At 41.5% G+C, this 25,841-nt stretch overlaps 1 protein-coding gene across 1 annotated transcript in view; it reads left to right on the top strand.

The window, feature by feature from the left end:
- Positions 1-25,841, top strand: part of CD2AP (CD2 associated protein) — a 100,308-nt gene that overhangs the window by 21,830 nt on the left and 52,637 nt on the right. Inside the window, exons 2-4 of the mRNA XM_034766625.1 lie at positions 380-533; positions 12,464-12,564; positions 22,529-22,649. Coding sequence (XP_034622516.1) covers positions 380-533; positions 12,464-12,564; positions 22,529-22,649 — 376 coding nt within the window. The remainder of the gene's footprint in view (positions 1-379; positions 534-12,463; positions 12,565-22,528; positions 22,650-25,841) is intronic.

Raw genomic sequence — 25,841 nt, 5'->3', positions numbered from 1 at the left:
ATTTTCCCAGATTTCAGTGCAATGCAGCTGTTTTTCTATAGATATTGGAGTAGTAGACCAGAATTCAGGACACTTGGTTTCTTTTCCTGTTTCTGGACACTCTGGGTACCTCAGTTTACCTATCTGTAAATTGGATATAACATCTAACTTACAAGGGTGTAGGGAGGATTCATGTTAAAGTAACTTGAGATGCTTGGATGATAGATGTTGTATAACTGGAAAGTGTTTTTTCCGATACAACCCGTTACACCATGGAACAACGAGTACTTTGAGTCTACAATAGAATAGGGAATGTCTCACAAAGAACCTTATGATCTTTCGTTGAACGTAAATTACCCCTCAGTTTTGTAAATTTGTTCTGCCTTCTCTTTTCCACCAGGAAGTTAAGAATGACCCAGAACCTAAGGATGATGGTTTGCCAATCAAGAGGGAGAGGCATGGAACTGTAGCAAGCCTTGTGCAGCGCATGAGCACCTACGGTCTTCCAGCAGGAGGATTTCAACCCCATCCTCAATCCAAAAGCTTCAAAAAGAGTAGGTAGCTCCCCCTTTCCTTGCATTATATAAGGTACCTAAGATCAATGGCTTATAATACTTGTTTTCTCACCACTTTTACTCAGTGTTGCTTGAATTTTGTTAGGGCCTGTAGAGACCTGGGGGATGGGTGGGGTACTCCACTGCAGTCACTGTAGATTTATAATCTGAGCAGAATTTGGCCCTTTGACTTCATTGTGGTTCCATGGATGTAGCTGTGCTATATTGAGGACTGTGTTGGAACTGCAAACTATCACTTTAAGAGTTGGGGAGTGGAGGAGGGGAGTGACAGGTTTCCTGGTCCTGCTCACCAGCTAGGGGGCTCTGAAGGGAAGGAATACCCTGGTCAAATTCTGCCTGCAGATATGTGCAAAAGGTTTATATTGCATTCTGTAGAAGTCCTGTGCACTCGGATCTGAGAGCAGAATTTGGCCCACTGTAAAATCCAGAACTTACAGAATGTTGTTTTGTTCACCATAAAATTCCACCGAAGAAAGGACTTTGCTGCTCTGCCATTTTGCAGCTCCCTGGGTGAAGCTCTGAGTGCAGCAACATGATACCTGGAGAGCAGGGTGGTTTACTGGCATAATCAGGTGGTGGTCATCCTGCATCGTTCAGACCATTTTGAACACTGAACGCTATGATCTCTTACCTGCAGAAGGAGGCAGGAGAACTCAGCCAAATTTGAGATGTCATCTGCTTTGTTAGAGGGTCAGTTCTGTATGAGCAATCAAATTCATTTTCCTATCTCGAGTAAAGGAAACATGTCTGTTCAGTGGAGCTCTTAGCTAGATTTTCTTTTAATGTGTTATGTACCTTGTCTTGCGTAGAGTGGTACTAACAATCATTTTTATAGCATTGTGCGTTTGCATAGTGCTGTACAAATAGTCATGTTCCCTTCCCTAAAGAGTTTATAGTCTAAGATAGAAGAGAAAAATGCAAGACACTGGTTAGCAGTTGTTAGGGGAGGGTGCAAGTATTAGATGTCAGATATGATTCATATCCGCCCTGCTGGACCATGGAGCATCTGTTCCAAGAACCCTTTGGAAAGTAAGGTTAAAACTGCTTTCAGGAGAGCCCTAATACATTTCTGGATCTGTACAACCTTGAGATGGTTCCAGAGGCTTGACTCTCACCACAATGAGGGGAAAGTGCCTTACAAAGGGTGAGGCATTTATGAGATATAATTTATATCAGAAGGAAATGCTTATAGCTGTCTCCATAGCAGCCAGCATAGAGCCTGTTGCTCTTGGAAATCTCCTTTTTAGAGAAGCACTGTCTCGCATCCTGAAGTCTCTGAGAATTCCAGGCTCATGCTGGGTGCTTAAGAAATGTTTCTAGGTTCATTTATTTTAACAAGGGAAGTCTTGCTTGAGAATCCAAGGCTTTCTGACAGGATAACAGATTGTCACTCTCTAGTTCATTCAGATTTCTTCAGTTTGGTAAGATTGCTAAACCCTGCATCTTGAAAGAGCTGTCAGGATGAGAAGAGTGTTCTCTCTCTCAAGAAGTCCAAGGAAGCCTTTTTCTGATAGTAAAGGAGACCACAGGGTTCTCTGTGGTGCAGATGTGACTTCATCTCCCTTGGGTTGTAGACACTGTCTCCTGTGCTAATTAACTCAAGCCTAGTAATATTACATGGCAAAACTCCTTTCTCCTTTCACTCTAGCATGCATTCTGTCAAATTGCAAGTAATCCCAAAAACGAATTTATGGGTAGAACAATTAGTCTCAGTCCCTTCCCCCCCTGATTTTGGAGAATTTTTCAGGTGGTTTAATATGAGGTGTCATTAGAGGTAGTTTTGGAACAAATTGACAAACTAAACAGTAATGAGTCACCAGAGCCAGTTGGTATTCACCCAAGAGTTCTGAAGGAACTCAAATGTGAAATTGCAGAACTACTAACTGTAGTTTGTAACCTATCATTTAAATCCGCTTCTGTACCAAATGACTGGAGAATAATGTGACGCCAGTTTTTAAAAAGGGCTCCAGAGATGATCCCGGCAATTACAGGCCGGTAAGCCTGACTTCAGTACCGGGCAAACTGGTTGAAACTATAGTAAAGAACAAAATTGTCAGAGACATAGATGAACATAATTTGTTGGGGAAGGGTCAACATGGTTTTTGTAAAGGGAAATCATGCCTCAGCAGTCTACTAGAATTCTTTGAGGGGGTCATCAAGCAAGTGGGTAAGGGGGAATCAAGTGGGTATACTGTACTTAGATTTTGAGAGAGCCTGTGACAAGGTCCCTCACCAAAGGCTCTTAAGCAAATTAAGCTGTCATGGGATAAGAGGGAAGGTCCTCATACATGATGTGGAAAAAGGGGTAAACAGTGAGGTGGCAACATTTTCAGATGATGCAAAACTGCAGTCTGCTTGGAGCTTAACTATCTTGAGAAGAGCTACAAAAGGAACTCATAAAACTGGGTGACTGGGCAACAAAATGGCAGATGAAATTCAGTGTTGATAAATGCAAAGTCATGCACATTGGAAAACATAATCTATATATGGAAAACTATATACACCTCTACCCCGATATAACACGACCTGATACAACACACATTCTAATATAACGCGGTAAAGCAGCGCTCTAGGGGGGCAGAGCTGCACACTCTGGCGGATCAAAGCAAGTTCGATATAACGTGGTTTCACCTATAACGCGGTAAGATTTTTTGGCTTCCGAGGACAGCATTATATCGAGGTAGAGGTGTATCTAAAAGGATGGGGTCTAAATTAGCTGTTGCCACTCAAGAGAAAGATCTTGGAGTCATTGTGGATAGTTCTCTGAAAACATCCACTCAATGTCCAGTGGCAGTCAAAAAAGCGAACAGAATGTTGGGACTCATTAAGAAAGAGAGAGATAATAAGAAAAGATCATATTGCCTCTATATAAATCCATGGTACGCCCACATCTTGAATACTACGTGCAGATGTGGTCACGCCATCTCAAAAAGATATATTGGAATTAGAAAAGGTTCAGAAAAGGGCAACAAAAATTATTAGGCGTATGAAATGGCTGCCATATAAGGAAAGATTAATAAGACTGGGACTTTTCAGCTTGGAAAAGAGACAACTGGGGGGGATATGATAGAGGTCTATAAAATCCTGACTGGTGTGGAGAAAGTAAATAAGGAAGTGTTATTTATTTACTCCTTCTCATAACACAAGAACTAGGGGTCACCAAATGAAATTAATAGGCAGCAGGTTTAAAACAAGCAAAAGGAAGTATTTTTTCACACAATGCACAGTCAACCTGTTGAACTCCTTGCCATAGGAAGTTGTGAAGGCCAAGACTATAACAGAGTTCAAAAAGAACGAGGTAAGTTCATGGAGATGGACCTTTGGTCTGACCCAGTATGGCTGTTTTTATGTTCTTATATTTTGTAGTTTTCAAGGCCTCTAGTAGCTTCCACAGATGCTGGGCCTGAAAGACACAAAAAATGTTAGGTTTATTTTCCACATTGAATCTTTGGCCTCTGTAATCCAGGCTGTCATTTAGGGTGAATTTGCTACTGGAACCTGCAGGATCTATCTTCACTTTCTCATCAACCAATCCCATTGCAGGTTTTTGTTTGTGTCTTCTGGGCACAAATGCTGGAGGTTTAGGGCCCTCTTTTTTTGCCTTAATACAACTCTCAAAGATCTTGGTAGCTGAACTTGAAAAGGGAGGTGTCAAGGCAGATTCCACTCTGGCACTTTGAGTGCAGAAGGTGGGGACCCACAGGGATTCTAAAAATTAATACTTGGCACTCCAGGCTTGTATTAAACTCCCAAGATTACAGGTTTTCTCTGACTTTGGCTTGGTAAACGTTGCTACCACCCAAGTGAAAAACTGCCTCTTGCAAATCGTGGAAAAACTCACTTGGAAAGTTTTCCCTGAGGCCCCTCAGCTTTTCCACCCCTTCCTTGGGGAAGCAGAGAAAGAAAACAAACAAGGGAAACCCAGCTGTTGCCACCAGCTAATTGAAAAAACGCATGCACAGACCTTTTAAGACACAAAACCAATCAGTTTCTTAAAAAAGGTAAATTTAAAAAAAAAAAAAAAAGAAGGAGAAACATCTGGAAAATCAGGCTATTGCTAGATTTTATAGAGTAACTGAAAAGGGGTTAAACACCAGGAATGGATCCCTGGGGTCCAGGTTTACGTTACAAAACAAAAATAGCCCAGAAGAAATTCACAAGCCAAAATAAAAGAAATAAATCTGATTCTGTCTAGCTAAACATTCCCTGTCCCAGGGTGTTTTAACAAGAGTGTTGTATGTGAGACACGGGGTAATTGTCCTGCTCTACTCAGCACTGGTGAGGCCCCAGCTAGGCACCACAATATAAGAAAGATGTGGACAAATTGGAGAGAGTCCAGAGGAGAGCAACAAAAATGATTAAAGGGTTAGAAAACCTGACCTATGAGGAAAACTTAAAAAACATGGGCATAATTAGGCTTGAGAAAAGAAGACTGAGGGACATCCTGTTAAGTCTTCCAGTGTGGTAATGGCTGTTATAAAGAGGATGGTGATCAATTGTTCTCCATGTCCACTGAAGGTAGGACAAGAAATAATGGGCTTAACTTGCAGCAAGGGAGATTTAACTATAAGAGTAGTTTAAGCTCTGGAATAGGTTTCCAAGAGAGGTCGTGGAGTCCCCGTCTTTGGAAGTACTTAAAAACAAGAAGGACCAACATCTCTCAGGGATGGTCTAGGTTTTCTTGGGCCTAACATAGCTCAGGGGGCTGGACTTGATGACTTCTCGAGGCCCCTCCCAGTCCTGCATTTCTATGATTCGGTGTTTAATCAGGAACCCCAAATTGAGTATGCATCTGGGCAAAGTGTTCCTGTAGGAACTCTGAATACAGCAACTGCAGTCTCTGATTTTCTAACTTCATCCAGGTACCATCCTAAAATATATGTAGGTCTCCGGAAACTGCACCTTGGGGAAATGCTGTTCAATTTTCATAGGGGTCACAGGTGCCTCATGGCCCAATTATTGTATTTCTGTGGACCCTGCTTGAGTTCAGTGCCCAGCCTGACCTCATAATTACAGGAGAAAAAGAACTTTATGGGTAAGTTGGTTTTTCCTACTGTATCAGTCTGGACACCCAACCTGTGTCAGAGCTGAGAGGAAGACAAGTGCTACTTATAGGTCATAGTGTTAAATAAACTCTTGATGACTAGTAACATCATGCCTACATTCATAGGAATCTAGTCGTTCTCTGAGCACAGCACTGTTGTTAGGCCTCTTAAGCTGCCACCTGGTATTATTTTACTATCCTTTTTTAACTTGATCCTAATTTTTCACCAGTTGAGTTAACCACATTATGCTGTGTTAATTGCAAATTTCACTGAATTTTCTTCTTACCTCTTGTCATCAGATACAGACATGCTGTACATAGACTGATCTAAGAGAGAGCAGGGGAAAGCAAATTAGCAATACGGAAAATTCCCTTTTACAGGATTTCTGCTGACCAAGTTTTTTTTATTCCACTGTTTGACCAAGAGAATATGAATTCATAAAATGTTAATATACTGTTGACCTGCCAACTGGAAATGCCTCCGAAGGAGTGGGTCAGCACATATGTGTAGAACTTTAACTGAAAAGCTGGTATACTTGTCTTCTCCATGACATGTTTGGTGCCACTTCTATTCAGTAAAACAGAGGACCAGCCTGTGATGTAATCATTCCAGGTTTCCACCGATTATCTTGGAAGTCTCTTACTAAGACTGTGAAATTACAAAATTGGCAATCCATTCCACTGTTAAAGAAATCCAGAGAACGCCCAATTTATTGTCTGCTAAGTTTAAACCAGGGGTCTCAAACACAGTTATTTCCTGCGGCCTGCCATGGGCGCTGACTCTGTTGGGGCGGGGACTTTGGGGAAGGGGAAGAGAGGTAAAATATAAATTAATGGATCCTTGCAGCACAGCGACATTTAGCATTTCTTCAGCAGTAATTTAGCAAGTTGATGAATCTAAAATTTACGGTTTCTACGGGGTTTGTCCTTGAACCAACAATCTGTATAGTGAGATTGTGCCCCTAACAAAAGCACAGTTTTTTTGTTTTTGTTTTTTTAGTGTTGTCCATATTGTGCTTTCTGCCTAGCCCTCAGTTTATTTATTGCATAGATTACATGATGTTCTCTCAGCTCCCTGACATCTTTAGTAGCTATCTCAAATGATGCATCAATTTCTTGTGCATATTTTAGGGTCAAATTAGCCTCAGTCAGTAGATGGTTTTTGTATTGCTTCATTTTGCATACCACATGCTAACTGGCCCCTTAATGAATCACTTAAACTGTTGATGCTCTGTTAATTTCCTTAATCCAGCCACATACTCAGAAATTTTCATTTTCTTTTTGGTTCCATATACAAAAATGAACATGGTCTCAAGTCATTAGTGGCTTAGGGGAGGGTTATTTTTGTAGAATATCCACATTCAGTAAATGTTTTGTCTGTGGATTCAATAGGAGCTTTTAACTATGCAACAGATTATAAATTGAAGTCTTTGATACACTCTGTGAAATGGACACTGTCTTCTCATCAGTTTTTACTGTTAACTGTAATATACAATTCCAATCTCTATGTAGGTGGGCCAATCCTTTACTGAGCTATCGAACAAGTACATTTTCCCCAAATAGCTAGGCAGTTTTAACCTTTTATTTTTCTCAAAATCAGCAGTCTACTCAGTTGAAGTGGCAGCAGGCTGAAGTTTCCTTTCTGTTTCACTAGCCCTCTGCAGTCACTCTGTTTCATTGTATTGCTGCATCAGGATCCCATCTTCAATGCCAATTGTTGTTTGGGAAAGTAACTTGATGTCACCAAAGTTTGTGAATGTCAGGAAGATTGTTCAGCATGAGGGGCCAGAACAGCACTAAATAACCGCTAAGAGAGTTAAAAACTCAAAACTTTTTATCACAGAGATTTCTAGCATAGACAATTCTGCTTGTTCCATTAAAGAACTGTACATTACTGCAACAGGGATGCCTGGGGCTAGCTAGCCTTGTTCAGTCAGTCCTGCCTGTAGCATAATTAGCTGCCCTGCCCCCAGACACGGGGAGCTGGACTAATTGGGGTCAGATGATAAACACCTGGGCCTAATAAGGGTCTGAGAAAACCCAGTTTGGGAGGAAAAACTAGAGAGCTAACTGGGCTCCTGTGGACAGCCCTAAAGCAGGGTTTAGGGGACTCCAGGGAAGCAGCTTGGGAGTCTGTGCTATATTCCAAAGTGCAGAGACTCAGACCTAGTCTACATTGGGGGTGGGGGAGGTGGGGGGGGGGGGGGGGGAATCGACCTAAGATACTCAACTTCAGCTACGAGAGTAGCGTAGCTGAAGTCAACGTATTTAGGTCGACTTACCACGGCGCTGAGTCGACTGCTGCCATTCCCCCGTAGACTCCGCTTGTGCCTCTAGTGGCGGTGGAGTACTGGAGTTGACGGGAGAGTGCTTGGGGATTGATTTATCGTATCTAGACTAGATGTGATAAATCAACCCCTGATAGATCGATCGTTACCCGTCGATCCGGTGGGTAGTGTAGACTTGCCCTCACAGGGAGCCCAGAAGGCAGGCTGAAGAGGAGCCCAAGTGGGGCAAAAGTACTTTTGGTCTTTTGTTACTCCAAAAGGAGATTGAACTCTGAGTGACCCAGCCAGAGGGTTGAGTCACCTGAATCCCTGGGAGAAACAGAAAACCTGGGGGATGGGAAATGGAGGCAGGGAGCACCTGCAGAAGTATGCTTGGCCAGCAAATGAGAGGTAGGGCAGGCATGCCCTATGACAATTACTCTTTATGTAATTTGACTTTTCCTTATTTTGTCAGCCACCTATCTTGCTATATTCTCTCCTAAAACTGCCAATAGAGAGCTGCTTCTTTGGCAGTTAACGTCCTCCAAGGTGAGTGAAGAATACTGTTGTGCACATTCTTCTCTAACAATACTGAGAGTGGCCATTCTTTAGGACTGTTCCTAAAAGCACTGGGACAATACCTCTTATCTATATTTGCGGTCACTAGCACCTTTATTTAACATTTAAAAAGTCTTTACTTTTTTTGCTTTTAATATCTATTTTAATGTGAAACAAAGTTATTTTACTATATATTCTTTTGGGGAGGACTTCTGTGGCTTTTGCAAGTAAGTGCATTCGCTACATGTGCAGTGTCTTACTTGGCAAAGTTTCTGAGGTGGGAACATTAATTGAAAAACTTTCTGGAGCAGAAAAAGAAACCAGAAGGCTAAAACAAAAATCAAGCTATCTGCAGATTTATGTTGAATGCTCCCATTTCCAGGCTCAGTGTGTGGCATTTAGCACAGAAATATTTTTAAGCAGCCAGAAATGTGGCACCTAATGCCTTGTGGCTTTACTGTTTTTACTGCCCGGCTCTTGCCACTAAGAAAATGCATGAAGGACTGTGCTGGGTCTTTGTGAAGTTGTTAAAGGAGTGAACTTAATTTAAAAGAGCTCCAGTGTATTTTGACTTTGTATTGCTCTATGATGACATGGGTTCTCTTCATCAGTACTTCCCTTCCCCCACTGAAGTGAGGTGGCTTTCACAAGGTAATATGCTAAAGACTCTTCAGATTGAGTGGAAATGTACATTTCCCTGAATGATCAGCAATCTCCTTTTGTTCATGCTTTCTATATTAATCTTAAGTGGCATGTTTATCTTTGACTGCCTTGAGCATCTGAATGAGCTTCTCTCCAGGAGCAGAATATGAATGTTTTGTGTAAGCTTGACAAAGAAGAAGCATTCTTAAGCAAGCTTGGAAACTGGCCTCTTTGAGCACAAGGCAGAAACGTGGTATAATTTCCTCTTGATTTAGATGTCATCAAGAAAACTGGTCAGGAACTTGAGTCAGCATCTGAGGGAACTTCAGACCCAATTTTGGGACTGCTTCCCTCATGATCTTTAGAGAAGAAAGATCACTAATTTCCTTAGTCCAAAATGTGGCTGACTCAGCAGCCTTGGTAAACCGTTGCAGGGCAGACGAAGAGCTCTTTCCTGTGATAAGATCCTACTCACAGCCATATTATTAAAAGATGCTCTATTGTACTGAGTTAAAATATTTTTGAAGCAAAGTATCATCAAAATTCACTTAATAGTATCTTCCATCCCTGGAAGACTTAATACATGTGAACATTGGGTATGGCTATAAAGTGCTAGAATAAAAGCTACATTTTAGCTATGAAGTGAGGCCTACATTTCATAGCTATGGCTTTCTACTGGTGAAATAGCTCTCTAGATGAGTGGGACCCAAACATTTTGTCGCGTTTTCTCCACCACCGATACTGTAATCTATCCATGCCCCTCTAGGAGCTGGGTCAGAGGCTGGGAGCCAGGTCGGGCCTGGGGCTGGGATTGTGGGCCGTGCTGTGGCCGTGCTGGAGCGGAGCTGGGTGGTGATCCCTCCCAACCTCTCATGGACCCCACTGCGCTACCTTGAACGTTCTAGGTGAATCATAACTATGAAATTACATGAAGTACTAGTACATCACCAGAACACCACAAGCTGCTTCTGTACCATTTAGCCTCTCCAGCACTGTCCCTTTAAGTAGAGTGGTGGAACCATGTTGCGTTTGACCACACATTCAGCCGGTTTTTGAATTCTTGCTGGCCTCTGTTCCTGACCCAAGAGGGCCAGAAAGCATGTGTAGGCTCACCCCCCTCATCCCACCATGTGAGGGAGGGCAACTGGAGCTTCCTGGAAGATAGCAGAGGGGCAGGAGAGGCCAATGAGGCCCTTTACACTTTCAATAATTAGTAACACAAGAACACTCCTTGACTGGGATGTATGTGGGTTTTTTGTTTTTTGTTTTTTTAAACACACTCTTGCACTGAACCAAAATCTATTTCTGGCCCGGTGGGTATATTGTCTTGGTAGCAATGGCATTGGATCAGTATGGAAATGGGGCAGAGTAGGGAAAAGATTTTTAGAAAGTAACCCACAGTATATGGATCTTAAACATATTGCTTGTTATTTGTCTTACCTATCTTCTGGCTCTTTTAGATTATAAACTTGTTTTCCTATGTATTTATATGTCCCCTAAGGTAATAGGTTCTCGATCCTAATTGGAAGTTTGGGGCAGTTCTGTAATCTCGGAGGCAGCTTTTAGCTCTTTTCAACTGGTAAAGTGAACTTTTAAGGCTTTATTGAAGGCATGTAGCTTTTCTCCTTCTGAGGTGTAGAGGTTGGGGGTAGCCAAGTGTAGCAGCTGTGTACGTAAGTAACAAAGTATATCATGTAAGTAAAGATTATTGCCCCATGCCTTTTTATGTTCTTAAATTTTGGTGTCTGTGTCAGGAACTGTCTTGATGTGTTGACAGCGCCCAGCAGTAGGTGGGCAGTACTGGAATACAAAGAATAATAAAATCATAGAAATGAAGGGCTAGAAGTGACCTCAAGAGGCCTCCAAGGGACCTCATAGTCCAGCCCACTCCACTGAGGCAGGACCAAGTATACATCTTTGACATGTGTTTGTCTAACCTGTCCTTAAAAACCTTCTATGATGGGGTTTCCACAACCTCCCTTCGTAACCTATATCAGAATTTAGCCATCCTTATAGTGGGAAAGTTTTCCCCCAATATCTAACCTAAATTTCCTTTGCTGCAGATTAATCTTATTACTACTTGTCCTATCTCAGTGGATATGGAGAACCACTGATCACCATCCTCTTTATAACAGCACTTAACATCTATGAAGATGCTTGTCAGGTCCCTTTTTCAGGCGTTTTTTTCTCAAGACTAATCATGCCCAGTTTTTTAACCTTTCCTCATAGGTCAGATTTTCTAAACTTCTTCTTTTTATTGCTCTCCCCTGGACACACTCTACAATTTGTCCACATTTTTTTTGTTTGTTTGTTTTGTTTGGTGCCCAAACCAGTGCTGAATAAAGCAAGACAGTTACCTGCTGTATCATACATACAACACTCCTGTTAATATACCCAGAATGAAAATGTTCATGCAAGATGGAAGTTGCCTTGGAAAGTTTATGATCATCTTATTAGCTGGAAAACTTCTTCTAGAAGTTCTCCTTGTAGTGGGAAAGAAGAAACCATCAAGACTTCTACAGTGGTGTCATTTCAATATTAATCTGGAAAACTGTAACCTTGTGACATGTACGAATTTGGCTTATGGTGGGTGTCTCTTACAATGATGCCTTCTGTCTTTTAATATTTGTATAGCTGTGTATCCTTTTTGTCCTAGATTCTTTTTGTGCCACTTAATACTGATTGATTGAATGATAGGTTCTGTGTCCTGATTTACATGCTGGAACTGGGAAAAGTTTTGTACTCCCTGGAGTCCAGTGAAACAGATGCCTTTTTTATCGGGTTCTGAATGTTCAGGCAAAACAAATATTATCATAACCCCCAAAGTAATACCTAACAAGGTATGTTTATTTCATGCAAAGGATGTCAGCATTTCATTGCTCTGCAGATCTGACGTTTTTGTAGGGATGGGTGTTTGCGAGAAGGTGTAGTCATAAAACTTCAGATTCATAAATGTGCACCAGAATTACTCCCTTCACCTAGATCAATGCTGTAGGTCGCTGACAGCGGTTTTGATTGTTGCAGACTTCTCACAGGAAGTAGCTTGAAAATAATTGAACGGCTAATCTATGACTCAATTATGTCAATAAAACTTTGTATTAATGTGCTGGCAATTGGCAGTACACTGTTTACTCCCTTGTAATTGGCAAAGTTTAAGCTCACAAATGGAAGCAGTCAGTATTTGTAAAGGTCTACTTAGCTCAGGGCAAGCCGGATTTATACTGATGTAAATGGACAACTGGAAAACTAGAAACTAAGGAAGTGTAGTTAGCTCCTTGGGATGATTTACAGGTGTTCTCATCAAATATGATCCTTGAAAGATTTGAATATGGAAAAGTACACAATTATTTTTAGGCAGTTTCACTTTAATTATGTTTTTATAATGTCCCTTCCACCAGAGTTAAAGAAGCGGCAGTGTAAAGTGCTGTTTGAGTATATTCCACAGAACGAGGATGAACTGGAGCTCAAGGTGGGGGATGTTATTGACATTAATGAAGAGGTAAGTTATGTTATAGAACTAATCGCCTGGCATTTGGCCCAAATGAAACCTTTTTTTTGATTGAAACGTTGCAAAAATGTTGAAAAATGGTGAGGGAGGCATGATTTTCTGTCTTTAAAGTTTTTAGTTTAGAGGTTTTCTGTCTTAGGAATAGCAAAATGTTAAATTAATAAAGGCCTAGTATTTAGCAAATATTAGTCTACAAGTCATTCAAGGAATAACATGAACTTTAGTAAATCATGTTCCATTACACATTAATTTCCTAAGAATACTTTTTAGTTCTTTATGGTTTGTACATGCGATCTTTGCCTGGAGGTTGTTTTGCTATGTGGACTCAAGTTATTCCTGGCTGATCACCTGTAACTTCACACACAGGAGCCAGGCTTAGATGAGAGTTGTGTTAGTAGACCAGATTTTTAGGGCTTGCCTTTTCTTGCAAAGTATTCTCTTTTATTATTGAACCTTTGAACAAATCAAAGTAGCAACAAATGTGCAGTAGATCAAACTTGGTAGCTATTTGCTGAACAGTACAGATCATTATGAACACACCACCCCATTGTATTAGCATACTGAGTACAGAGTGCAATTAAGGAGCTCCGTCTTGATATTGAAAACTGTTCATGACATTGTCCCTACCTACCTGAAAGCTCAACCATATCCTCTCATGACAGCTGCTTTACTCAAGCAGTCAAACTTTCAACCTGTAGTGGGGTGGCTTGTGAGTGTGGAAAGAGAGAACTTTCACGGGAACTGTAGTATGGAACCTATGGAAAAGGTAAGTATGACCCCAGAAGCAGCCATTTTCAGAGCGAGGTGCAAAACTTATTCTTCAGCTCAACTTTCTCAAATCTGCACATGTTTTTCTAGCTATTTCTCCTAAAGTCTACAAAGGAGGGAAGGGAGATTTACTGTTCCTTCTATTTTTAAGCATTTGGGAGGCTCTCAGATACTGTATTATATGGGGGACAATATAATTAGCTACATGGAAACCAGCAGTGTTTTATTGAGGGTTTTTTTTTTTTTGTTTTGTTTTTTTTTAAATTTAAATATGCAGTTTGACCTGGCTCCAGCTCTTTGGATAAGTGTGACCTATTAAGGGGAGCTGATATCCTCCCCAGAATAATACATGTTGCAAAAAAGGGCCTTGTATATCCGGAGCACAGAGTAATCCTCATAATTTCAGATGTTTAGGGTTAAGCCTCATTGACCTGTAGAATTTGTTTTGATAATTTTTAATGAACAGAGCAAGTGCTTTTGCAGATTATGGCTTAAAGATGACTTCTAAAATCACAATACATAAGTAGCTTTTTTACTCCTCCAGGCAAATCTCATATTTTTAATGTGTAGTTAATGCTTAGGTATAATAGTGATGAGTTCTTTATCCACACAGATAGAGAATATTGCTCATTCAAAAGGCAGTTTTCATTGACATTAATAGTAAAATGTTTAAGAAATTGCCATTCCCAAACCTTTAATGCCACATCTGAATTCTTGGTATCACATGATGCAATGAATCATACCAAGCAGCCTTACGGAATGTGAAAGATCTAAGACAATATTTAAACATGTTACCTGATGCTATTTTTCATTCCTGGCATCCTTCAGCTGTGTTTGTTCAAATGTAGTTGTGTATGTGTTTGATATAGATCCAGGCATTGTCACTGTCCTTCTCCATCAGGTTTCCAAGTTACTTAATGGCCCTGGTTTCCTGCGAGGAGTGATCCTGTAAATGTGGTGGCTGTTGCAAGGACTAATGTTAATAACATTTTTGATTTTTTTTCTGGACCCTCTCAAGAGCTCAATACAGGGAGTCCTCCGACTTACGACACAATTCATTCCTGAGAATTGCATTGTAAGTTGAAACGCTGAAAGTCGAAACTGCTTTTCCCATAGGAATCAATGGTATGAAGGGGGGATTGGTTCCTGAACCAAGGTTTGATACGCTATTTTCACCACAGTAACCCAGATATTTGTACTAAATGAATTATAGATGACAAATGTTGCAACATCAGTGTATTTACTGTACACTGTATTTTGTAAACAGCATTCAAATAATCATATAAACTCACATATGCTGCTCAGAAAGCCAGGGAGAACAGCACACATGCTGAGTCTCAGCCAATCACTGTTCAAGCTTTCTGATTGGCTGAACCCGGGACCGGGAGCCAATCAAAAATATGTGGCAACCCTACCTGGCAACAAGCTACCCTGCTGCCTTGAAGCCAATCAGAAGCAACTCCTTCCAGCTCCATACCACTATAATGCAACCAGGAAGTGATTTCAAGCAACTTTATGCAAATCCAGCGTCGTAAGGGCGAAACAATGTCATAGGGGTGAAAAGGGCAGTCAATTGAAAAGCAACATAAGTGGCGTCCAACGTAAGTTGGGCGTCGTAAGTCCGAGGACTCCCTGTATCTAGAAAAACGGTATAGTAGCTGATAATCTGCATTCCACCAATCATACGGCAGGACACTTCTGTAGAGCTGCTGTTGAGGATAATTCTAGTGTGATTTAGGATAAAGCTGACAAAGGGGGGAATTGGTGCTATTTAGACACAAAACCGTATGCAAGACCAGGAATGTGAACAGTGCCAGGAAACCATTACAAAACAGAAAACATACCTAATGTGGCTTGCCTTATAGGTTGCTGATTTCAATGAGGGACCAAAGTGCTCCTTGGTAAATCTTGAGACAGAAGATACTATATAAATGACAATAACATAATTCCCTTCTCTCTCAGGCTTGAGAGAATTCTCTGAACGTGCTTGTCTGTGTTAGAAAAATAATAAACTATGCCAGATTGAATCCCTCAAGAGATCTCTCTTCCCAGTGGCTGTCAGAAGAGGTTCAGTAATTAGTTCAGTTTAAAAAGCATTTGTTTTAATGTTTAAAATGCATAGACTAACTTGAGTAACTGTATAATCTTTCTATTGTAAGCCCTTTGTTTCCTCAGTCTTTTCTTTCTTACTGTTTATTACCCCTGCTCATCATCATTATTATTATTATTATTTGATTTGTATAACCATAGTGCTTAGGAGTACCATGATCCCGTTGTGAAAGGTTCTATACAAACAGAACCAAAAGATAGTATCAGAGGGGTAGCCGTGTTAGTCTGAATCTGTAAAAAGCAACAGAGGGTCCTGTGGCACCTTGAAGACTAACAGAAGTATTGGGAGCATAAGCTTTCGTGAGTAAGAACCTCACTTCTTCAGATGCATCTGAAGGAGTGAGGTTCTTACTCTCAAAAGCTTATGCTCCCAATACTTCTGTGAGTTGAGACGTTCACCAGAACAGGTCTTTTATTTCGTAATTGCCGGGTATTTGCTCTTCCTTTTTAGGAGGCAAAGGCAATGCTTTTATCATCTCATTTNCAAGGAGAGCAGGATTGGACCCTAAATCTTCTATTGTTCCCTTCTTTTTCCTCACACCATGGCAACTTCCTTAAAACTCAGTTCCCAAGGACTTTATCATGTACTCCTCATGCATGAGTGTAGTCTGTTTGGAGACCACAAGATGATTCAGCACTGCATTACTCCATTGTGACTCCACTGATATCAGTGCTAATGAATCTCCTATTCTTAACTATGTGGTGATTTGGTAGCATAATACACATTAAAATGAGATGATAAAAGCATTGCCTTTGCCTCCTAAAAAGGAAGAGCAAATACCCGGCAATTACGAAATAAAAGACCTGTTCTGGTGAACGTCTCAACTCACAGAAGTATTGGGAGCATAAGCTTTTGAGAGTAAGAACCTCACTCCTTCAGATGCATCTGAAGAAGTGAGGTTCTTACTCACGAAAGCTTATGCTCCCAATACTTCTGTTAGTCTTCAAGGTGCCACAGGACCCTCTGTTGCTTGGAACCAAAAGACAGTCCCTGCCCCAAGCCGCTTAGAATCTAAGCAGAAGTACATGGTAAATTAATTGACTGGGACCTTCTTTGTAGTAATATTTATTACTTCTGCTACTACATTTACTACTGCTGCTGCTACATAATGTATATTCTATAGCTGCAGCAGCTACTGACCTCAGCCAGGGTTGAGGCCCTTCGTGCTAGGCAGTGTACATACACAGATTAAAACAGTCCCTGCCTGGAAGAGCTTGAAGAGAAGACAGATATAGACCTACAAAAAAAAGCAACTTCCCAAAAGCACAGTACAATTTTCCCTCAATTTTGCCATATAAGAAACCTGTTTTCCCTACCAATTTCACTTTTGTCCAGCTGTCAGTCAAGGTTTTAATGTGTCCTGTTAAGCACCTAGCACACATTTGAGAACTGTAAAACAATAAATACTAACGTCCTGTCATTCAGTCTCATTCATGTTGTTGTCAGATGCTACCGGTGTGGTGCTCTGCTTTCTCCTATGTTGATATCACTTGGCTGCGTGCGTGTGTTCCCTCTGTGTGCTGCCCCAGCTCTGCGCAGATAGCTGACCCAGCAGACCCGAAGAGAACCCCCAATAACCACAGAGTCTAGTAAGATGCAAAGTCACGTCGACTAGGTTTATTGCGACCTTGGACACAATTGCAGTTCCCCGTAGATTACTTAGTCTACCGGGCATACTACGAGAAAGTGCCTCTTGGCAATGGACCCGGCTCAGTGGTGGGACTTTCCACTGCCCCCTCGGCCGGACAAAGACACCACCCCAGGGATACATTCTTATACACAGGTACAAACAAGTTACACATCACTCCTGACGTATTGAGGTGCAACCCCTCTACGCAGCAAGGTACAACCCTTTTACGTAGTAAGGTGCCGCCTCTCACTTTATACATGTTGGTTCGATCAAAACAACTCTATCCATCATTTTACCCTTTTTCCCTGTCATTGGGATGGGTCGGCCTGTTCCATGTTATCTGTGGAATGTTCCCATATGGTATGTCTTGGTACCATGTTTATACTTTAACTTTGCTAGGTGAATATATATTTATACAATATCAGCCCTTTCCTTGCCAGCTTCTGTGAGCAGGGCCTGCCTCTGGCTCACAGCTTCACTTTGCTTTATGTTAGCAAAGTCTTGACCATTACTTTAGTTCAGGCCTCAGGCCTCATACTGGGCCTTTATCAGGGCCTCCACTTACTACACATGTATCTATCTTTCATTTACAGCTGATAGTTTTAAATGTGTGCCCAGTGGTTCATTTGATTTAAATGATGTAACATCAGTGTTTAGAACAATATTCAAGCTTACAATTGGTAAGTGTTTGTTAGCAGCAGAACTGGATTCTTTTTGATTGAAAGTTGAGAGTGAGCTTGCTTGGGTCAGTTTCTCCTCTGTTTAGACATCTGAAAAATCACAATTTTTATCCCATTTTTTGTTGCAGTGGTTATGTTTGTGAGTGTTTCTATGCAACTTCCCTAGTGACCACTATGTACAGATGGTGTTTAGTGAATATAGTAGTAGTGCAACTCCCTCTTGTGGTCAATACTGAACCTGTTACATGCGAGTGTAATGCAGTAGAATTTCAAATATCCAAATTGCTTGTGTGATTAAAAAAAAAAAAATAGGCTTGGATAATTGGGAGTCAGTTTACATGGATTCTGTAGATCAGGGAGATGTGCTGACAAGTTAGATGTTTGGACACTGGAGGTTTGGCTTCTGAGGGCTATAATTCTTGTAAGATCTACCTGATTTAACCGCACATCAGGTTGTTGGGTTATAATTCTGTACCTGGCAGAGGCAGGAATTGTAACCAGGAAATAAAAGTATTCTGTTCATGTTGTTATACCACCCCTTTGCTAAGAAAGGAAGAGGTGATCTTAGTAGGAAATTAAGAGTGGGGTTCACATTTCTGTACACCCAAGGCTTTCGGGGAGTTTTGGGCAGCACTCCTGTAGGTGATATCAAGGGGTTTTTTTTTGTTTGTTTGTTTTGTTTTTTTAAAGAATCTGAAAAAATGGAAGGGATTGTCTCATGATCTAATAAAACACTTTTTGCCTTTGAAGTTGCTTTTCTAATGTTCCACATGTCCAGAAAGAATACTACCTATTTTAAATCAATTTTGTTGATGTGTCACAAATGTATGTACTATAGTTAGCACAGAACTGTCTTCTAAACTGTTTCATGCTGTATCACTTACAAAATGCAGTGATTGAGTTGAAACTGTGAATAACTCTTTGTAATCTGGGTATTAATTTCATGTCAGAACAGAAAAAGATTATATGAAATGGAAGGCAGAGTTTTGAATAGCTAAAGTTTTAAGATTAGATAATGCCAAAGTCCATAGCTATTTAGTATCTTATCAAAGCAAGTACAGCTATTTTTTTCACATGGTGGAATTCAAATTGCTAATTGAATTTTTTTCCAGAATCACGCATGTCATTTCAAAAGTCAGTATTTTCGTTGTTGAAGACAGCATGACAGTGCTTCAGTGTAGACACTACCTATGCCCTGTGATGAGCTGCCAGAATGTTAATAACCGGTTCCCTACCGGGTCTTCGGCGGCACTTGGGCAGCGGGTTCTTCACTCACTCCGGGTTTTCGGTGGCACTTCGGCGGTGGGTCCTTCAGTGCTGCCGAAGACCTGGAGCGAGTGAACGACCCGCCGCCGACAACTCAGTAGGGAACCGGTTATTAAGCACCGCCCAATGAGTATAAGCCCGAGACCCCGCACCCTAACTGCCCCAGAGGGCCCCACCCCCTACCCAACTTGCCCTGTCCCCTGACTACCCTGACCCTATCCACCACCACCACGACAGACCTCAGGAACTCCCACGCCTTCCCCCTTCCCCCCCCCAGAACCTCCACCACCTCCAACTGCTCCCTGCACCTTATCTAACCCTTCCTCCCAGCCCAGGCCCCCTGACAATGCTGCTCAGGGCAGCGTGTATCAATGCTGCGTGGCCTGCTGGAGCTCGCAGCCCCACCCCCTTACCATGGCGCTCAAAACGGCAGGAGCTGCAGAACTGCCCAGGAGCGGTCCAGAGCGCTGGTGCTGGTAGCGCAGCATGCTGAGGCTCTGCGAGAGGGGGGAAGGTGGGGGAGGGGCCGGGGGAGCCTCCCCATCCGGGAGCTCAGGCGGGCTGGACAAGACGGTCCCACGGGCCGGAGTTTGTCCACCCCTTTAACAACCGGTTCTAAACCGGCTTCTAAACTTAACAACCGGTTCGCGCGAACTGGTGCGAACCGGCTCCAGCTCACCACTGCCTGTGCCAGATTCTCTTGGCCTAAGTAATCCACCTTCCTGAGAGGCAGTAGCTAGGTTGAGGTAAGAATTATTCCATCAACCTAGCACTGTCTACACAGGGACTTAGGTCTGCTTAACTATACCACTCACAGGTATGGATTTTTCATACCCTTGAGCGATATAGTTATGCCAACTTAATTTTCTAGTGTAGACCAGGTCTTAGCCAAGTGGAAAGTTTCTCTGTCTGGGTGCAACAGAAATGTATATATTCCCAGAAGCTGCAGGTATTCCCCTTATTCTGGACTATCTTATTTCCCTCAATACAGTGGGTTTTCCCATGAACTCTTTGTGGGTTCACCTGGCAGCAATCAGTATGTACCACCCAACTTCACATGGTTATTCAGTTTTCACTCACTGACTACCAGAGTCTGGAAGAGTCTAATCAGAATCTGTCCTCCAGTAAGGAAACCTGCTCCTCAGTGGGACTTAAACCTTGGTTTTTCAGTGCTGACTCTCCATTCTAATCAGTGGCTACATGTTCCATATCTTTCCTGCCTGTGAAGATTGCATTCCTAGTGGCCATCACCTTAGGCAGGAGGGTGGGTGAGCTCAGAGCACTGATGATAGATCTGTCTTCTGCCATATTCCACGTCTCATTGCATTTACATCCTAAGTTCACCGCCAAAGTCGTTTCAGAGTTTCACCTGAACCAGTCAATTCACTTACCTGTTCCTCCCCCCCCGCCCCCCAAAACCACATGCATCTGAAAAAGAGACTTCATTTCCTTGAAGCATGACAAACTGTAGTCTTTTATCTGCAAAGGACAAATCCAGTCAGAAAGAGAGTTTCAGGTCAAGCTCTATCCTCTGAGGATCCCTAAATAGATCTCAAGTGCTATCTCATTCCAGGAGCCCTCTAATCTTCCTCTGCTTCAATGGGTGCAGGCTCATTCTACAAGAGCACAAGGAACATCAATGGCATTGCTTCAGGAAATACCTCTACTTGACATTTGCAAAGCAGCTATGTGGAGTTTCATCCACACATTTGCAAGACATTATGCTTTAGTACAGGACTCCTCCACTGATGCACCCTTTGGAATGGTGGGCCTTCAAACTGCTCTGCCTCCTGTATCCTCGTACCTTCCTCCTACTTGAGCACTGCTAGTCAGTCACCCACAGTGGAATATACAAAGGGACTAGCACTCCATGAGGAAGAGCAAGTTAGTTACTTTTAATAACTAGAGATTCTTCAAGTTGTGTGATCCCTATCTGTATTCTTCTACTTGTCCTCCTTCCCCTCTGCTTCACATCATCATTCCTGGATCCACAGTAGAGGAGGAGGATCTGGAGAGGTGGTCTTTCTGCTCTGCCCTGTATCTCCTGGGGGTGCATGGAGCATATTGGAATATTGATAGGGATCACATATCTCGAAGAACCTCCAAGGTAAATAGCTTTCCCAGTTATACTTTACTCAGTGCTGCACGTTAGGAATAGCACACATGGCTAATTTTATCACCTTCTTCTTGAAGTACAGTTTGGGGTGCAAAAAGCTGAATGGGGCCTGAGGAGGAAACTGGCAAACTGTGATAACTGAGCAAACAGTTCCTTTCTTTTGCTATTTGGGAACATTTATAAGCAGGCTTAGACACCAGTTTTTTATTTCCATCCCATATAGAATGTGCCAATCAGTGGATCCGAGATTTTTAAAACCAGATCAGCAACTACAGAATTTTAAATGCAGATCAGTGACAGGGAAAAAGCCTAACATTGACTACCCAAAAACAGTCACCATCTCATCAGGCAATCTTATTCGAGAATTTTCTTCATTTGAGTGGAAAGATTTACTGTTTGAACAAATGAAGAAAATGAGCTTTAATTTAAAAAGCATGCCCTGGGTCAGGCACAGAAACCTAAAACATGAGACTAAAACATACCATGTAAACAACTTCTCAATATTTTTTCCTGTTACCTTTTGTCCTCTGTATGTAAAACAAATCTTCAAACCACAAAGTAAAACAATAATAAACTGCAACTTTTGTAGTATATTTAACGGGCATTCGTTTAAAAAGAGTGGATTGTGTACTTTATGGTTCTGAAAATGATTTTAAAATGATTTTGATAGCATGTCTTTTATACAGTGCCAGCAGGTTATTCCCCCCCCCCCCCCATTTCTTTATCATCTAGGCATGTCAGACTGTTTTTAGTTCTGCTTTAAATTATACAGTTTCCTTAATGGTTTAAAAATACTTCAGCTGAAGGAGTGTCATGGAATAACTAACACCAAGAATCTGGAATCCTGTGAGTCCCAAGAATCGGGACATTAAAGTTCACCATGGGGTCCCAATGGCTTTAACTCCTAAGCAGGACTTCTTATCTCCACTGGCAAAATAGTAAAAATTGGCATTCATTATTTTACAACCAGTTTAATATTTTTCCTTCCCATTAAATGTGGATCACTTGATTATTGGGCAGCCTGTAGAATTCTACTTGGGAAAGAGAGGAAAAAAAGATCTGTCCGCTGATAATTAGTTTCAGTTGTCTTTGCCACTCTTATGCTGTAGAATAATTGCTGTGCTGAGAAAAGTAGTGATAAAACACATTTCTTGAAATATGGCTGCCATTGTGTCCATCATGATTTTCTTCATTTTAAATTTTGTTGAAGATTTGAACTTTTTCAAAGTATTTGCTAGCTTCATATTGTGTAGGTATAGTGTCTTGTGATAGAATTATTTGAATTCCTACTCTTAACTATACTGTCATAGGTATTTATTGCAGTATCAGTGAGTTTGTTTCCCTTTGCTTTATTACTAACATGGGAAATATCTTTTTTTTTACAGGTAGAAGAAGGCTGGTGGAGTGGAACACTAAATGGCAAGTCAGGATTATTTCCTTCAAACTTTGTAAAAGAATTAGAATTGACAGATGATGGGGAAACACAAGAAGTCCTGGAGGACACAGGTAATAATCAATCATATTATCTAGAATACAGTACCCTTATCATAGTTACTTATATCAAGAATTTAGTTTTGGAAAGCTACAGCAATAGTGAAAGGAAAGTTATATAGATTGTGAGGGCAGGGACTATGTCTTTGTGTAAAGCAAGCACTGGCAATACAGAAATAATTTGAGAGAACCTCACAAATGTAGTTACATAACATTTTTCCTTATGTCTCTAATCACAAAATTAAGGTTAAGGCCCTGATCCTGCAAACACTTATTCAGGTGCGTAACATCAACAATAATAGGAGTATTCATATGCTTAAAGTTAAGTTTTAGGATTGGAACCTAAAATTATAATTCCTTCATAGCAAGAAGTAAGTATTTGGGTTTTTTGTTTTTCTCACCCCATTCTGATAGCCATGACACTGCCAGCTAGCACTAAGAGTTTAACCTGAATGGATTTGGTAATAGGCCTAAAGCAATATAAATGTATCAGTAAATTTGCAATACTTCACATTGAGTGTTGAATTTTAGGAGGAAGGGATGCTGGATTCTCTGATCACCATTAGCATTTATGTCTCATTATGCCGTGTCTTGTGTCCTTGATGAATTTCCAATTTAAATATTACAAGCTTAGCAACTATTAATTCATATCACTTTAGGATTACATCAGATTTCAATCCAGATAGTGGAATCCTTTGTCGTTATGGGTGCATGGCCAGGAGAATGGCAGAAGTAGACTGTAATAGCTGAAAAGCATCATAATGTTGATAGGAACTCCAAGCAAATGTATGGTTTATAAGAAATGCAATGACTTAATCTAGTTTCTGTAAACTGTAATTTAGAGAAGGCTTTACAGTTTGAAGAAGAGAAACTCGCTACCGTGGTGTTGCTCATATAGAACATTGTTTGTCCACAGTGATAGGCAAAGTAAACAAATCAATACTAAAAATTGATCTTAAGACCTGTTTTCTTTTGACAGCTACATAGTGATCAAGGAAAAGAGAGCATTGCAAAAAATTCAGTAGACTACTTTAGTTGCAAGGGGCTCTGAGCTTTTAGTTTCTGGCAAGGTGATGCTTAGAGTTGGAAGAGAGAATACTCTAATGTGGGGCATGTTTTGCATCAGTGCTGGAAAAGTTATTAGAAGCATGACAAAAGTGTGAACTGTTTGAGCAGTTCAGGCATTAGTTTAGCAGCTGTTCTGTGAATCAGGACTAAGGATTACTTGGTTTAAAAATAGCTGGTAAACTTACAAATCCAGTGTTTGCCCTTAAAATTATTTTCACTTCCAAACATAGTGCTCTGCATAACAGCAATGAAAGCCTATCTTCTGGTGGTAGCTATTAAGGATCTGTTTTTTTCAGAAATGCTGAACATGTAACTGCACTTGGAGTTGCAGGTGCTCAGCACTTTTGAAAATCAGGTTGCTAATAGCTACCATGCATTATATTTTGAGCAGCATTATTTTTTTTCTTCTCTGTTTGCCAGAGCCAGCAACAATTGAGTAAGCCCCCCATAAGCATGTGATCCTTTAAGACCAACATGCATCTTGTAGCCTAGAGGCTTCTTATCAGTGGGAAGAAGAGCTGGAGGGGAGTGACTTTCGTAGGAGTTGATACCCTAGAAAGAGCTCGAGTTGAAGGGCTAAAGTTAAATGATATGAAAGGGTATTTTGAGTTTGATAAATAATTGGAGATTTAAGTTTCAAATGACTTTTATTTTGTCCATGCACACTGCAGGTGGAAAGCCAGTTTGCCTGTAAATACTAGTGTGGGAGTCTTTTAAGCTAAAACATTTTCAAGCAGTTCCTTGGTCAGAGATGGGCAAACTATGGCCTGGGGACTGCATCTGGCCCTCAAGCTCCAGCCAGGGAGTGGAGTCAGGGGCTTGCCCCACTCCACGTGGCTCCCAAAAGCAGTGGCCTGTCCTCCCTCTGGCTCCTATGTGTAAGTCAGCCAGGGGGCTCTGCATGCTGCCCCCGCCCCAAGCGTTGCCCCCACAGCTCCCATTGGCCAGGAACTGCAGGGGCGGCACCTGCGGACAGGGCAGCGCGCAGAGCCGCCTGGCCATGCCTCCACGTACGAACCGCAGGTGGGACATGAAGCAGTTTCTGAGAGCTGCTTGAGGTAAGCGCCGCCCAGAGCCTGCCCCCCTGACACCCTCCTGTGCCTCTGCCCCAGCCCTGATGCCCCTTCGATCCCAGCCCGGAGTATCCGCCCACACCCTGAACTCCCCATTTCTGGCCCCACTCCAGAGCCCCCACCCCCAGCCAGAGCCCTCACCCCCTTCTACACTCCAACCCCCAATTTTGTGAGCATTCATGGCCCGTCATATAATTTCCATACCCAGATATGGCCCTCAAGCCAAAAAATTTGCCCACCCCTGTCCTAGGTCCTGAATTCCTGACCATCAGCTGCATGCAACTGTAGTGATATTCATTATTTGCAAACAAACCACCCCGTTCCCTTAACACCATTTTTCAATTTTTTTTTATCAGTTGTAAGTAGTGCACCATGTAACTGTGATTAAACTTGGGCAACTACATCTGGTTGAAAAGTATTGAAAAGTAACATAAAAAAAGAATTTAGATACCTTTTTAACATGTTCATAATTAACTCTTTAAAAATAACAGTAATAATTAAAGTGAAATTGATTTCAGTTATTTTCATCAGTTGTTCGAGGGCTGGGGAAAGTTTAATTTAGTAGCTTTGATGGAAAACATCCTTTCTTTAATGTTTAATAAGACCACAATTGCCCTTTTGCTCTGGCTGTCCGAACATGGAAGAATTAACTGTGAGGTGTTCTGCAGCACTTCCGAGTTGAGTAGCTACTGCTGCTGAAAGCAATAATGCATGCAAACTTTGTTACACCATTTTGAAATAAAAATACTAGGTCAAAAAGATGCAGGAGCATATATCTTCAGAGCTGGTGAAAAAATGTACAACTGATGAAGATAACAGGTCTCATTGCCTTCCTGGCTGATGTTTGAGAAATCAGGCCAAAAATCAGTGATCTGATTTCTTGATGGCGGCTAAGGGCTACCAATACACATTTAGTGCAGAAATAGTGGCATTGTAAACTTCCTTGAAATGCTTCTTAGACACAGAGTCTTTCTAAATATCTAGCTAGCAGGAAATGTGTGAACTTAAGGATGGAACTGCAATTCTAAGGACTGTTGGGCAAGACCAGTGTACACAAAGACATTTA

Source organism: Trachemys scripta, chromosome 3, assembly GCF_013100865.1.
Source record: "Trachemys scripta elegans isolate TJP31775 chromosome 3, CAS_Tse_1.0, whole genome shotgun sequence".
In the NCBI taxonomy this organism is placed as follows: domain Eukaryota; kingdom Metazoa; phylum Chordata; order Testudines; family Emydidae; genus Trachemys; species Trachemys scripta.
The sequence above is the reverse complement of the archived record's forward strand: the minus strand, read 5'-3'. Positions and strand labels throughout refer to the sequence as shown.